Raw genomic sequence first — 13,817 nt, 5'->3', positions numbered from 1 at the left:
GGATGTCCCAGCAGATTTGTTTTTTCTCTTGGACTAGCTCTCCCTGTTTGCAAAATCTCTATATCAGCTAAGATCAGACTTTGCATAACTCATTTCTTCCTTCTGGATCACAAGGAGGCAAAAGAGTCTGCCTATCAGTTCATTCATGGAGGCAGACAGGCCTCTCCCGGCCTAGGAAGGGTAGGGATGAAAAGGAGAGGGGTCCAGGTGAAGCAATTAAACCAGCCAGACTTAATTAAACCAGGTGAGGGCTGGCAGAAGAAAGTTGTGTTCTGGCTGATGCCAGGCTCCTGGCAGGGTGTCTACAGGACTGTTGGCCATTAACTAAGAAAGAGGGCAGGAAGGGAACAAGTTGGAAGTGTCCAGAAGCACTGTGGGGAAGGTTGGACCACAACATTGTCCCCTGGGCTTCTCTGAGAAGTGTCATAGCCAGGAAGGGCAATGCCAAGGGTGGGTTCAGGAATTAGGACCCTCCCACTCTCCAGGGTGTCTGAGTCTCTGCTGTGGTTCTCCCTCACTCCCTGCAGGCACCTATGTGGGATGCTTCAGTGACGACGGCCAGGAGCGGACTCTGAAGGGGGCTGTGTTTTTTGACTTGAGAAAGATGACTGTCTCCCACTGCCAGGACGCATGTGCTGAGCGGTAAGTGGGGGGCCCTAACGGTCAGCTCCACTGGAAATAAGGCTAATAGGCAATCCCAGAGAGTAGGAGTGGTGTCCCTGAGGTGGTGCTTCTGCTGCCAGTTGGCTTTTGGAGTGTGGTTAGAGCTCGACCGATCAGATGCAGTTGTCCAAAACAAAGAAGGTTTACTGACGAGACGGCAGGGGATTGTGGAAAGAGCTCTGGGCTCAGTGTCAGGAGACCCGGGGTTCCTGTCCTGAGATTCCAGGACTCATCCTTATCCAGGCCCCAGACCCAGTGGCCATTCCTGGATCCAGACCTCAGTGCCCCGGGCCAGGCTAGGGACTCACCCCAGGCCCTGCTCTACCTGCAGGTCCTACATCTATGCTGGCTTGGAGGCTGGGGCCGAGTGCTACTGTGGGAACCGACTCCCAGCGATGAGCGTCGGGCCGGAGGAGTGTAACCATGAGTGCAAAGGGGAGAAGAGCTCCATGTGCGGAGGTGTGGGCCGGCTCTCCGTGTACCGCGTGGAGGAGCTGCAGCCCGGCTCCAGGAAGCGTGAGTGCGCCAGCCTCTCCCTCAGCTCTGTCTGCCCCTGCTCTCTGCCACCTCTGCATCCACAGCCCTTCATCTAAATTCTGTGGGACGGAACCTGTGCTCTGCCTTCCCTACCACCTTCCCTGGACAGGCTTGTGGCAGGGGGCGAGGTGTTAGGGTCTGCCAAAGATCGCTTGAGTTCATGACCAAACCACATCTTTCCTTGTCCTCTGCAGGAGAGAAAAACCAATCAGGAGGCCCAGAGCCTTGGTCTAGGTGTTTCTCAGACATGCTGTGTGGCCTCCCATCTTTGGGTTCCAGTCTATTTTGTCAAGTGCTGAGGCAGACTTTCATTACCCGGGGCGGACCAGATAGTAGGAATGTTTCCTAGCTATACAACACCCTGAAATGCTGGTGAAAGTGAAAGTCACTCTGTCATGTCCGACTTTTCGCGACCCCATGGACTATACAGTCCCTGGAATTCTCCAGACTAGAATACTGGAGTGGGTAGCCTTTCCCTTCTCCAGGGGATCTTTCCAATCCAGGGATCGAACCCACGTCTCCCACATTGCAGGTGGATTCTTTACCAACTGAGCTATCAGGGAAGCCCGTGAAAGTGCTGGGTAAAACTGAACATGTGTTGTTGTAAATGCAAAGCTGAACTATCAAAAAAGTAAGGAAATCCCCGGCTCCATTGGGAACTAGGAATCATGGTGGTGAGATGAAGACAGTCAACGATGCGGTGCAGCACTGGGTCTTCATGGGGGAAGCTGCTGGTCTTGGTGGCCACACGGCTTAGGTTTTAGGGTCCACGGAGGACAGGAAAGGAGGTTTTGAGTCCGCCAAGGTAGGGACCTGGATTGAAACTTCTTTGTGAAGTTGGATTCAATTTCACTGAAGTATGTACATCAGTGAAATTTTAGATTAAAGCAAACAAACACCTGCCAGAGACAGAAAAACTTGTCTGTTTGACCTGAGCTTCAGGTTGAGATCAGAGGAAGGGGCAGAGTAGGTCATCTGTGGCTCCATCTTGGAGGTGCCCTCCTGCCCTAAGTGGCCTGGGGCTCTCACCTGGGGAGCCGGGGAGAAGGGTGTGAAATGGGAGTGACAGCCTGTGCCACACCTGAAGTCTAGAGGCAGCTGAGGTTCTGCCAGCAGCATCTTACATCACTGACTTCTCACAGCTCATGCTGCATCTTTACCTCTCAGCATGTATAGGGCACCTGCTGTATGTCAGGGTCAGGACTGGGTGTGGGGTGCAAAAGGGTGACCCAGATGCTGCCTCCCCCCAGGCTGCAGGGAGGTACTCACAGTGGAGCATGGGTTCAATCCCTAATCAGGGAACTAGGATCCCACATGCTGCACAGCATGGTGAAAAAGGAAAAAAAAAAAAAATCAACAGATTTGTGGAAGGAAGGGAGAAAGGGAAGAAAGGAGGGAGGGGGGAAGGATGGACACTGTCCCCCGAGGGCTGGTGGGAGTAGCAGGTCATGAGTTCAGCAGCTTCAGCCAAGTGGTCCCTTGTCAGTGATCCTGGTGAGCAAGGTTCTGGGGTCTGGTTTCTCTCAGGAGCCTGGCTTGACCACAGCCTGTCTGGGCAGTTTACCCTCTCCGATTTGGAATCTGCTCCTCCTGAGTGCAATTCCACCTATTTCAGGATCTGAAGCTGCCATTTCTCCTGGGTCAGGCCCCAAGAAGGGCAGGCACTGCTTCTCACCAGATCCCCATTTCCTTCCCCGCAGGGAGGACCGTCACATACCGGGGCTGCTTCCGACTGCCAGAGAATATCACGCATGCCTTCCCCGACTCCCTGGTACAGGCCAACGTGACCGTGGAGACGTGCTCCGGATTCTGCTCCCAGAAAGTAAGAGGAATTATGACTTCACAGCTCTGTCCTTTAGCCATCCAGCCAGAATGGTAGTCTCAGGGAGCGGCAGGTGCCCATGGGGAACTGCAGCTCTCTGTCCTCCTTGGATCCCGGGTGGGAGCTGAGGAGGGAGGGAGGCAGGCTTTGCAGCAGAGTCGCTGAGGACGCCAGCAGGGAGCCGGCTGATGCTGAGATCTGAGCCTGGGTGGGGGATTGTCAGTGAAGGTTGTAAAACTGAAAGGATCGTGCCTTTCCCGACGTGAGCTCTTGGCACAAGTGTCAGATGTTAAATTGACTTGGTTTGGAAGCCGGAAGATGCTGGCTCGGGACTTGGGGAGTGCTGATGGATTTTCTGTTATTGGCACTGACAGCATTGGGCCAAGAATCCGACTTCAGGGGCTGTAGTCGCTCAAGTCCCTTTGGTCTCTCAGCCAGGGCTGAGGCGTGGAGTGTGACTCTGTGCAAGGGCTGGACTGGGTACCAAAGGCCATGCGCCTCCACCGCATGTCAGCTCTGGGGTGGGAGACATCGATCAAGGCCAGATGGGGTTTGCACATGGCATGATTGGGATGGGGTGTGAAGCAGGGCTGGTGAGACCTGCAGGCTGCCCCAAGAGCTTTGAGATCTGAGGCTGGAGACCCGAGATCTCCAGACTGGGCCAGATGCTATGGCCCTGGAAATGGCCCTGAGTGGCAGTAGGCTAGGACTTGGGGCTGCTCCAAATCCTGGGGTCCACTGGCTTTGGTGGGACTGTAAGACGTGGCAGTGTAACCGAGTGGGGCTAGGAGACAGGCGGGTCCTGGCTGTGATGGGGATGACTGTGGTTATCAACAGTCCTAACCGGTACTCATCATTTATTTCATGCCAGTTTCTGTTCCAACTTCACATGGGTTAACCCATTTAATCCTCTTGACAACCGAATGGGATAGGTGTTCTGAGTAACTGCATCTTGCAGGTGAGGAAACAGAAAGCTTAAGCATTCTGCCTGAAGTCACACAGCCAGGAAGGGGGAGAGCCAGGAATTGAACTCTGCCTAGTTCCGTAGCCTTCTGGTGCTTTGAAGGGTGCAGGGCGTAGACTTCAGTGAAAACACGTGGAGTTGGACACAAAGACGTGCCCGCCATGGGCCGCCCTCCCTCTGCTCTGTGCTCTCAGCCCCCTTGAGATGCTTCCCTTGGATTTGGGTGAGACAAAGCCTTTTTCCTACATGCTTTCCTCTTGCACAAGCACAGCCTTTGAAGTGTCTCTCTTCCATCTCCAGCATTGCCAAAGCCACTGCCAAGGGTGTCTTGGTGTCAGGGCTCGTGAGACACAATACTGGGATCTGAGAAGACCATTTTGTTGATTCACAGACACCTGGACTGGGGCCCCCTTCTCCCCCTCTCCCGCTGGTGGGACCAGAGCCAGTAGAGGTGGCAAGGACACCTGCTCACACAGCAGGGAAGCAGACCTCCCACTCCAGGCTTCCTTCACACCTGCAGTTCAGAGCAGGCTCCCTGGAAAAACCCCCACTGTAATCAGAGGAACTCAACTGCTCCAGATCTGCTGGCCTCCTGGGTCAACAGATGTACAGGCATCTTCCTGTGTGCTGGATGCTGGGTTGCAGCCTTCCCCCTGCTGGTCTGCTCTGATCCTCCCAACACTCTGTGAAGGGGGATAGTCTGACCCCCGCTTGCTGCAGAGCCAGCGCAGGTTTGCAGGAGTGAGAGTTCTCATACACAAGCATGGAGGGACCGGCTTTACATCCCTCTATCTGTCTGTCTGTTGGTCGCTCAGTCATGCCTGACTCTTTGCAACCCCATGGACTGCAGCACCACCCCGCCCCCCATAGGCTCCTGGGTCCATGGGATGTTCCAGGCAAGGATATAGGAGTGGTTTGCCATTTCCTTTTCGTATATATATATATATATACAATTTAATTAATTAATTTATTTCTCTTTGGCTGCACAGGGTCTTCACTGCTGTGTGCAGGCGTTCCCTAGTTGCGATGAGCAGGGGCTACTCTTCAAGGTGGTTCGAGGCCTCCTCGTTGCGGTGGCTTCTCTTGTTGCAGAGCACAGGCTCTAGGCGTGCAGGCTCAGTGGTTGTGGCATACGGGCTTAGTCGCTCCACGGCATGTGGGATCTTCCTGGACCCATGTCTCCTGCATTGGCAGGTGAATTCTTAACCACTGGACCACAGGGACGTCCCCCTACATCCCACTCTTAACCCCATGCCCCATGCTTTTCATGCTGCTGCCTCTCAGTGTGACATCGGTGGAGGAAGGGGACAGGTGGGTGGGCTGTCGAGGAGGAGACAGGAAAAGAAACAAGAGGAAGGGAGCCGGCAGCCTCACAGCTGTGCGTCTTTGGTGCTTTGAATTATTTTCCATAGATAAGATGCTCGCGTGGAACACGGTGAAAGGACACCCAAGGGTGTCCAGGGGAAAGTCTTCCTCTCACCCCTCTGTGTCGTCCACTCTGTCCTTCCTTGGGTGCAGGTGATGGGCCTAACCTCTCCCTTCCCCTCTCAGAGAAATTCTGTGAACGTTCATGCAGTTGTTCCTTTACAGAGTCAGGATGGCGTTACAAACCCCACAGATGGTGACAAGCCATACGCACTACCCTGCCCCCTCTCCTTCCCTGTGTCTTACAGATTGCTCCAAATTGGCACAGGAAGCGCTTCCTCACTCTTCTATGCCATTACATGGATGTCCTATAATTTATTTAACAAACACCCCACTGTTAAGCATTTAGGTTGTTTCCAATCTTTTGCTTTTACAAACAAGGTTGCGATGACTATCCTTATAGCGGGGTAGTTCTGTGTTTGTGGTGGATCTGCTGGATACATTTCCTAGGAGGGGCTAGGTCCTTGTTCTATGAGTAAACTTTGCTGTGCTGCCCTGATCAAAAGCTGTGTTCATTTTATGCTTATGCCCCAGCTCTGTGTGAGAGAGAAGCAAGGCACCCCTGAGACTCTGCTGTTGGGGAGGATGGTTTCAAAGCCACATCCCAGGTGGATGCCCCAGTGTATAGGGGCACCTTCCCTGGGGCAGCCTGTGAGGGGCCCAGACACAGAACTCGAAGCTTTTAAACTCTTCAACGCCTATTTCCAGCCTTTCTTCAGATGTACTGACACAAATCCAGGTTGCTGCAGTCTCTCACTGGAGCATGTGCCAAAAGAGACCTGCAGGCTCTTGGTACCTTATGCCATTTTGCACCTTAACGCTTCATACTTCTCCCCTTGAGATGCATTTCTTGGATGGGTTACCTGCTCAGTTCTGGGCAGTGATGCTGCGAATTGTTCAGATAGAACAAGGATGAAGGGGCACCCAGGGTTCTCATAAATGACCTTTGCCCTCCAGGTGTCAGGATCTGTGCTAATGGCTTGGCTCCTATCCTCGCCTCCCCTGTATCGTTGGATGGGGGGTGGGGGCTGTTTTCTTGGGTCCCATTGTTTAGATCCACAGAATGTTGCAGCTGTGAGGAGTAGTCACTATTTCCAGCTTTCATGTTGAAAGCAGGTCTTGGCAGGACACATTTAGTGGGACAGGGGCCAAATGCATACACTGACACCGGGTAGGGGGTGCCAGTCCCCCCGAAGAGAGGCTAAGACAGGAAGCAGGGACTCTGGCATACATCAGAGTAAGGTCTGTGCCTGATGAAGATGAAGGAGACTGGGAGGAAGGCTCAGGAAAGAGGACTGCAACTTTTTAGAAGGGTTGTTAGTTGGTCAGTCTTGTCCGACTCTTTGTGACCCTATGGACTATAGTTTGTCAGGCTCCTCTGTCCATGGGATTTCTCAGGCAAGGATACTGGAGTGGGTATCTCCAGGGGACCTTTCCAACCCAGGGACTGAACCCAGGTCTCCTACATTGCAGGCAGATTCTTTACTGTCTGAGCCACTGATGCTGGGCAGTGTCAAAGGGCAAACGAGGGGTGTGAGGAATGCAGGGGTGAGGGGGTTGGGAAAGCAGCCAGCCTGCCCACCCAGCATGCAGGGCTCCACTGCACCATGTGGAAGGTAGGGTGGGGACAGGTTGCAATGGGCCTCAGAGGCCTGCCTCTCAATCCAGATGTTTTTCAGTTGGTAAGAGGGAGCTATGGACGGTGTCAGCGGGGAGCAGGCAGTGTAACTGGTGTGGGCTTCATAGCTGTGGGTGGGATGCTGGGATCCCTCTGGGAGGCAGTGGTCCTCGGGGCCACCCCCAGAGATGCCTTGGCAATACTGTGACCCAAGTTTGCCTGTGACCTGGCTCTGGAATTAGGGATTCCAGGTAGGGCGAGGATGATGCTACAGATGTGCTCGCAGGTAAAGCCACCATCTATCTGAGAGAGTGAGCCTTTGGTCCCCAGAATGTCTGTTCCTCCCTTCTCCCTCGTCCTGCCCTGTGGTTGTGAGTATGACTTGGACTCAGGCCTTCTGGATGGTCCCTATCAGCTCTCAGTGGGAGCTGGACTAGGACCCTGATCTCACTCTACGTCAGGGTTGCTCATCCTTGCAACTGTTATCAGTTGGGTCAGCTAATTTGTGTGGGGATCTGTCTGTGCATTGTAGGATATTTAGCATCCCTCTACCCTGCTACAGACCAATAGCACCTCCATGCTTAGATGTGACAACCCAGACTGTCTCCAGACATAGCCAGGGGTCCTCGGTGGCACTCCCATTGAGAACCACTGTCCAGCGGGCCACCTGGAACCTATTGGCTCAGCCATGCCAAGACCCAGCTCACATTTGCCATGCATCTGAATCCTAGTGATGGATTATCTTCAACAATTATTTAGGGAGGATGAAGGAGCAAATTCCACCTCCAGCCCTGAGGTCTGGTGGATGGAGGATCAGTCAGAAGTTGAGGCCTGCAGAGGTCACAGTTCTATTTGCCAGAAGGGTTTTCTTTGTCCTCTCCTGGATGTGGAGGGTGAGGGAGAGAGGTGAATTGGGGGATTACTGGCTGTGCTTTCCTGCCTGGAGTGCCAAGCACTTCCTCTCCAGAAAGGCCAGCAGCAACCAAGGCTGCAGAGACATCCCAGTTGCAGCTTCATCTCATCCTAATTTGGCTTCTAGACAAGCTCGGATATACTGCAATGTGGGAATGGTTACGTGATGCCATGGCCATACAGTGGACTATAATACAGCCATTGAAAATGTTTTCAAAGTCTTTTATGATGGAAATGCTCACAGCAGAATGTTAAATGGGGCACAGCTAAATCGGGGAGTCGGGGCTACAGGCTTAATTAGGGCTGACTGGGCAGGGGCGCCAGGAGCAGCAGATGCCAGAGGTGGGGCACAAAATCAGGAAAAGAGGGGGCGCCTTCCTTGTGCCATGCCCCAGTTTTGAGCACCATCTGAGGTTTATTTGTGGCTCCCGATAAAAATCTCTGCTTTTTTTTTTTTCTCTTTGCTAGTTAGTTACAATGGATTTGGGGAGCTCCCAGAATGTAGTTTGACAAGGAAAGAACATTTTGGGCCACATCAGCATCTTAATGATCTGACTGTCTGCCAACAAGAGCAACTTGACCTATGTAAATGTGTTTTTAAACACAGTAAAATGATCTTGTCTAATTTTCTGCGATCGTGTTGGAGCTGGAAGAAAACCTGCTCATTCTCAGTCCTCCGGATCCTGTCACCTCCTTCATTTGGACAGAAGGTGAGAATGAGCTTAGCTGTTTGCAGTGCTGCCCATTCGGGTGAGGGGTCATTAATTTTGAAGCCCCGTATTGGTGCACAAGTAGACAGGCCCTTTATGGGAGCGTGTGTTCCATGGCAGGGCTGATGTGTGAAATCCAGCACCATCTGTAAATAGGTTACTAACGTGTGAAGCTTCAGCTATTAAGCCTTGTGATCTGAGGCTTGTTCTCTCAGCAACTGCTAGTAGTTCTACCGAGAAAGGCATCGCAGGGAGAGGTGTTATCCTTTCCGCCTGCCCCCTTTTAGCCTCTTTTGGGGTGTGTGAGTTCTGCATACAGAATAGTAACCACCTGGATGTTTTCCCATCGATGTATCTTCTGAGTTTTTTTTCCTTTGTCCATTTAACGGAGGCGCTAACCCAGCTGCTTGTGCAGTGGAAAGGCACAGATTAACTCTGAGCCTGCTTGTTCTCTGCTGGGCGGTGGCCTGACCAAATCCTCTTAGATCTTGATAGATGCAGTCCATCCTGCATGGCTCCATTCCCTCCACTGGGCATGAAATTTCACGTCTCTGCCAAGGATTGGGTCTGTAAGGATCTGGGTTTTGTGAATTAGTACCTCTGTCTGATGTCTGGGGCTCCAGTCTGTGGAGAGCCATTGCCCAAGGGGACAGTCCCTAGGGGACACTCTGACATTTGCCCCAAGCTATCTTGAGGTGGCACCTTTGAGGCTGGAGACATGGAATAGGACTAGTGAGTCAGTGCTTCCAGTGAAGAAGAGTGGATACAGGGAGATGGCCCAGCGCCCCCACCACACTCCATGTGTTAGCCCCCCCCAGACTCAGACCAACCAATCTGCCGAGAATCTACTCTCTGAAAGACACCTTAATAGTATGGTTGTCCCTTGAAGAACACAGTTTGAACTGCACTTGTCCACTGGTACATAGATTTTTTTTCGATGAAAAGGTACCACCGTTTACATCATCAGCCACTGGTTGAATCCGCGGACGTAGAACCACAGACTTGAGGAGCCGAGGATTTTGTTATCAGCAGTGGGTTCTGGAACCTATTCCCTGCAGATACCAAGAGATGACTGTATTTCATTCCATCCGCAAATCCCCTTATAGCTGGAGAAGTCAAGACTCCATCTGTCTGAATTTAAACTCATACCATAACCCTTAATCATTAAGCTATGCCCCCCTTTTACAGATGATAAAATCAAGGCTCGCACTGCCCAATAGTTTGTTGACAGTCATGTAAATGGGATTCAAAACCTGGGATTCGTGGGGCTTCCAATTGGCGCTAGTGGTAAAGAACCTGCCTGCCAATGCAGGAGACATAAGAGACATGGGTTCTATCCCTGGGTCTAGAAGATCCCCTGGAGGAGGGCTTGGCAAAGCCCGGGATTCCTTATGACAAGCCTTGAACTGGGTCCATTTCCCATAACTGCCTTTCCAAACCACACAGCTCCGCACCTGCACTCAGGTCAGAGGGAAACATGCTCTCAGTTCCAGGATCAGTAGGTTTACATTCAATCTGACATTTGCCTGAAAACAAGAGTCAACCCCTTCACCCCCCATCTCCCTCCATGGGCATCTCCTCTCCTTTTTGTGTCTTGAATGTTACCCAGTTCTGCCTCTGGAAGCGAGAGACTGGTCAAAGCCAACCTCCATGCTGGTTCACGGATTTCATCACAAATCTACTGCCTTCACGTGTTTGCCTCCCAGGGGTCAAGTGTGGTGTATGGCAAAGCCCCGGACTAGGAGTCTGGAAGGCTGGCCTCTGCTCCCACTCACATACCCTGACTGTCTGAGGTTGTTGTGGGCTTCCTTCCACCTGCCTCCAAGCCTTAGTTTCCCCTTCTGAAACCTGAAGCTCCTGTCTCTGAAGTTTGGGGTGATGCTGCGTAATCCTAGAGATCCTGAGAAAGATGCCTAGAGAAGAGCAAGGATGGAGGAGAGGAGATCCCAGAGGGGTTGCTGCTCGGGGCCTCACTCCTTGCCTGGTGGAAATGTCCACTCCTTGACCTCTTGGCCACGGCCAAGCCTTTGCATATGGATCTCCACCCCACCCAGGGATTCCCAGGTGGCGCAGTGGTAAAGAATCCACCTGCCAACGCCAGAGATCCAAGAGACACGGGTTCAATCCCTGGGTGCAGAAGATCCCCTGGAGGAGGAAATGGCAATCCATTCCAATATTCTTGCCTAGAGAATCCCATGGACAGAGGAGCCTGGCGGGCTACAGTCTATAGAGTTGCAAAGAGTCAGACAGGACTGAGCATACATGCATGTACATGCCCCACCACTTGGAGAGCCCAGCCCTGGCCATGTCATGACCTGGCTCTAGGCTGAATGCCCACCCACACCACAGCCCCAGCCCGCACCCGAGCTCCCATCCTGGGCACCCAGCCTCAAGCTGTAGAGGAAGTACCGGGATGAGAATGTATATCCCCCCTGCCCTCGGACACAGGCTGAGCCGGCTCCCTTTCGAACCCCTCATCTGTTTGAAACGGTGCCACGTCCGTACTCCCATTTTTCTCCCTTGCTTTCTTGGTTCATTTTCTCCTCTTTGTTCTCTCTGCACATACATTCTCTCTGTCTCTCTGTCTCTCTCTGGAGCTTGGGGTGGAGGTACAGGAAACAAGGAGGTCGGCAGCAAGATAAGATTTATCAATATTTAATTTTTATGGAAATCCTGTCTTAGAAATCCCCAAGGGGCTAAAAACTGTTCTGTGTTTTCAGGATCCAGTGATGTTGCTGAAGAGGTTATGTTGTAAATAAAACCACATTACTGTCTGCAACTCTCCCGTTGCTCTGCAAACACCCGGAAACCTGACAGTTTAATCCACTCAAGGAAGCAAAAAGGTTCAGGTCACTGGTGGGGGCAGCCCAGGGATACAGGCTCCTGAGGCCTCAACATCAGCCACTACCACCAGGGAGGGAGACAGAGCCAGCCCAAGAGCAGACTTTTTTTTTTTTTTTTTACCATGTGGCTGAGATTCTTGTCTGAGCAGAAGTCTCAGGATGGCAGAGCCCCCTGGGGTTCCTGTTGTCAGAGAGAGTTTGCTTAGATGGAGCAGACTTTCTTCTCTTTACTCATGCCTGGGGCACAAGTGACCCACAGAAGGCTCATGTCCAAGTGTATTGCCAACAACTTTGGGGGGAGTTGAGACCTGGAAAGGACGTTCATTCATTCATTCCTTGGTTCCTCCATCCAACATTCATTAAGCATCCACCATGTTGTCAGTACTGTTCTGGGTACTGAGAATGCAGCAAAGCACGCCAGGCACTCAAAAATCTCAGCTTACATTCTCGTGGATAAAGGCAGACGTGTGTGTGTGTGTGTGTGTGTGTTAGTCATTCAACTGTGTCTGACTCTTTGTGATCCCATGGACTGCTCTTTGTGATCCCATGGACTGTAGCCTGCCAGCCTCCTCTGTCCATGGCATTCTCCAGGCAAGAATACTGGAGTGGGTAGCCATTCCCTTCTCCAGGGGATCTTCCTGACCCAGGAATTGAACCTGGGTCTCCCACATTGCAGGCAGAGTCTTCACCATCTGAGCCACCAGGGAAACCCCAAAGACAGATAGTAAACCAGGAAAAATAAAGTGAAATAGTATACTGAATGATGACAAGCGCTGTGGAGAAGAAAGCAGAAACCTTACATCCTTATGGTATTTTCCCGTGGGAAATGAAGATGTGTATCCACTGAAATTCTTGTCCAGGAATGTTTATAGCAGCAAGATTCATAATAGGTAAAACTGGAAGCAGCCCAGGGGTCCATCAAGTGAATGAATCCACAAACTGTTATGTGCACACACGGAATAATACTCAGCAATATAAAGGAGCAATCTACTGCCAGATAAAACAACATGCGTGGACTTAAAAACTATTTTTTTTCTGAAAGGAACCAGACTCACAAACATATGCGCTGAGGGATTCTATTTATAGGCCATTCTAGAATAGACAAAACTCATCCGTGCTGATGGGAATCAGACTAGGAGGAGGGAGGGAGAGATGAGTGGGAAGAGGCCGAGGAAACTGGTGGGAGGGAGCTGCTGTGCGTCCTGATAACCATTCACCAAACAGGCTGGGTGGTACATCAAGGTCAGAGCATTCTTTTTTTTTTTTTTCATTAACAAACTTTTATTTTTAATATTTACCGTCTGATTTTTTTTCAATTGGAGTATAATTGCCTTACAGTGCTATGTTAATTTCTGCTGTACAACAACATGAATCAGCTATATGGATACATATATCCCCTCCCTCTTGAACCTCCCTCCCACCCCGCTCCCATTCCACCACTCTAGGCCATTGCAGAGCACAGAGCTGAGCCCCTGTGCTACACAGCGGCTTCCCACTAAATGATAGTGTATATATGTTAAATCATGATGGACCTACTTACAGGGCAGGAATAGAGACACAGATGCAGAGAAAGGACTTGTGGACATGCGGCGGGGTGGGAGAAGGAGAGGGCAGGATGGACTGAGAGAAGGCCAGAGCATTCTGCTGAGGCAAGTTACATGCATGAAACAAAAGCAGACAACACAGTGAGGGGTTATGGCGTGTCTCGGTGATGGCAGGAGGGACTTGCAACTTGAAATGGGGTGGCCCTGGAAGGCCTCACGGACGAGGTCTTACAGAAAGTGAGAGAGAAAACCATGAGGGTGTCTGGGAAAGGACAGTCCAGGCAGAGGGCACAGGAAGTGACCTGCTTGGCTGCCATAACTGAGTTCCACAGACTGCCAAGTGGCTTAAACAACGGAAATTTATTTTCTCTGAGTTCTGAAGGCTAGAAGTCCGAGATCAAGGTGTTGGCAGAGTTGACTTCTTCCGAGGCCTGTCTCTCTGGCTCGCTGATGGCCTTCATTTCCCTGTGTCATCACTCCGTCTGTGTGTGTCTGGGTCTTAATCCCTTCTTATAATGACACCAGTCAGACTGGATGGGGGCCCATCCTAATGGCCTCATTTTAACTTCATTTCCTCTTGAAGGGCCCTGTCTCCACATCCAGTCATATTCTGAAGTATTGGGGGTGAGATCGTCAATATGGGAAGTTTAGAGGACACGATCCAACCAGTGTCTGCAGAAGAGCAGGAACACAGATGCAGAGCGCGGTGTGCACTCTATTGCCGGGTGGTACCCAGGCTGCTGGTTTTCACCACTTGTTGTGATGAAGGTGTCAGTCGG

The 13,817-nt window shown here is 51.6% G+C and overlaps 1 protein-coding gene across 3 annotated transcripts in view; it reads left to right on the top strand.

The window, feature by feature from the left end:
* The window catches only part of WSCD1 (WSC domain containing 1), a 47,670-nt gene that overhangs the window by 18,752 nt on the left and 15,101 nt on the right, over nt 1–13,817 (top strand). For all 3 annotated transcript variants that reach the window (XM_027516630.1, XM_027516628.1, XM_027516631.1), the window contains exons 3-5: nt 528–642; nt 995–1,179; nt 2,901–3,022. In XM_027516630.1, the coding sequence (XP_027372431.1) occupies nt 528–642; nt 995–1,179; nt 2,901–3,022 (422 nt within the window). The remainder of the gene's footprint in view (nt 1–527; nt 643–994; nt 1,180–2,900; nt 3,023–13,817) is intronic.

The sequence above is a fragment of the Bos indicus x Bos taurus genome, chromosome 19 (genome assembly GCF_003369695.1).
Source record: "Bos indicus x Bos taurus breed Angus x Brahman F1 hybrid chromosome 19, Bos_hybrid_MaternalHap_v2.0, whole genome shotgun sequence".
NCBI classification, from domain to species: Eukaryota; Metazoa; Chordata; class Mammalia; order Artiodactyla; family Bovidae; genus Bos; species Bos indicus x Bos taurus.
Note: the sequence above shows the minus strand (reverse complement) of the source record. Positions and strands in the feature narration are given on the sequence as shown.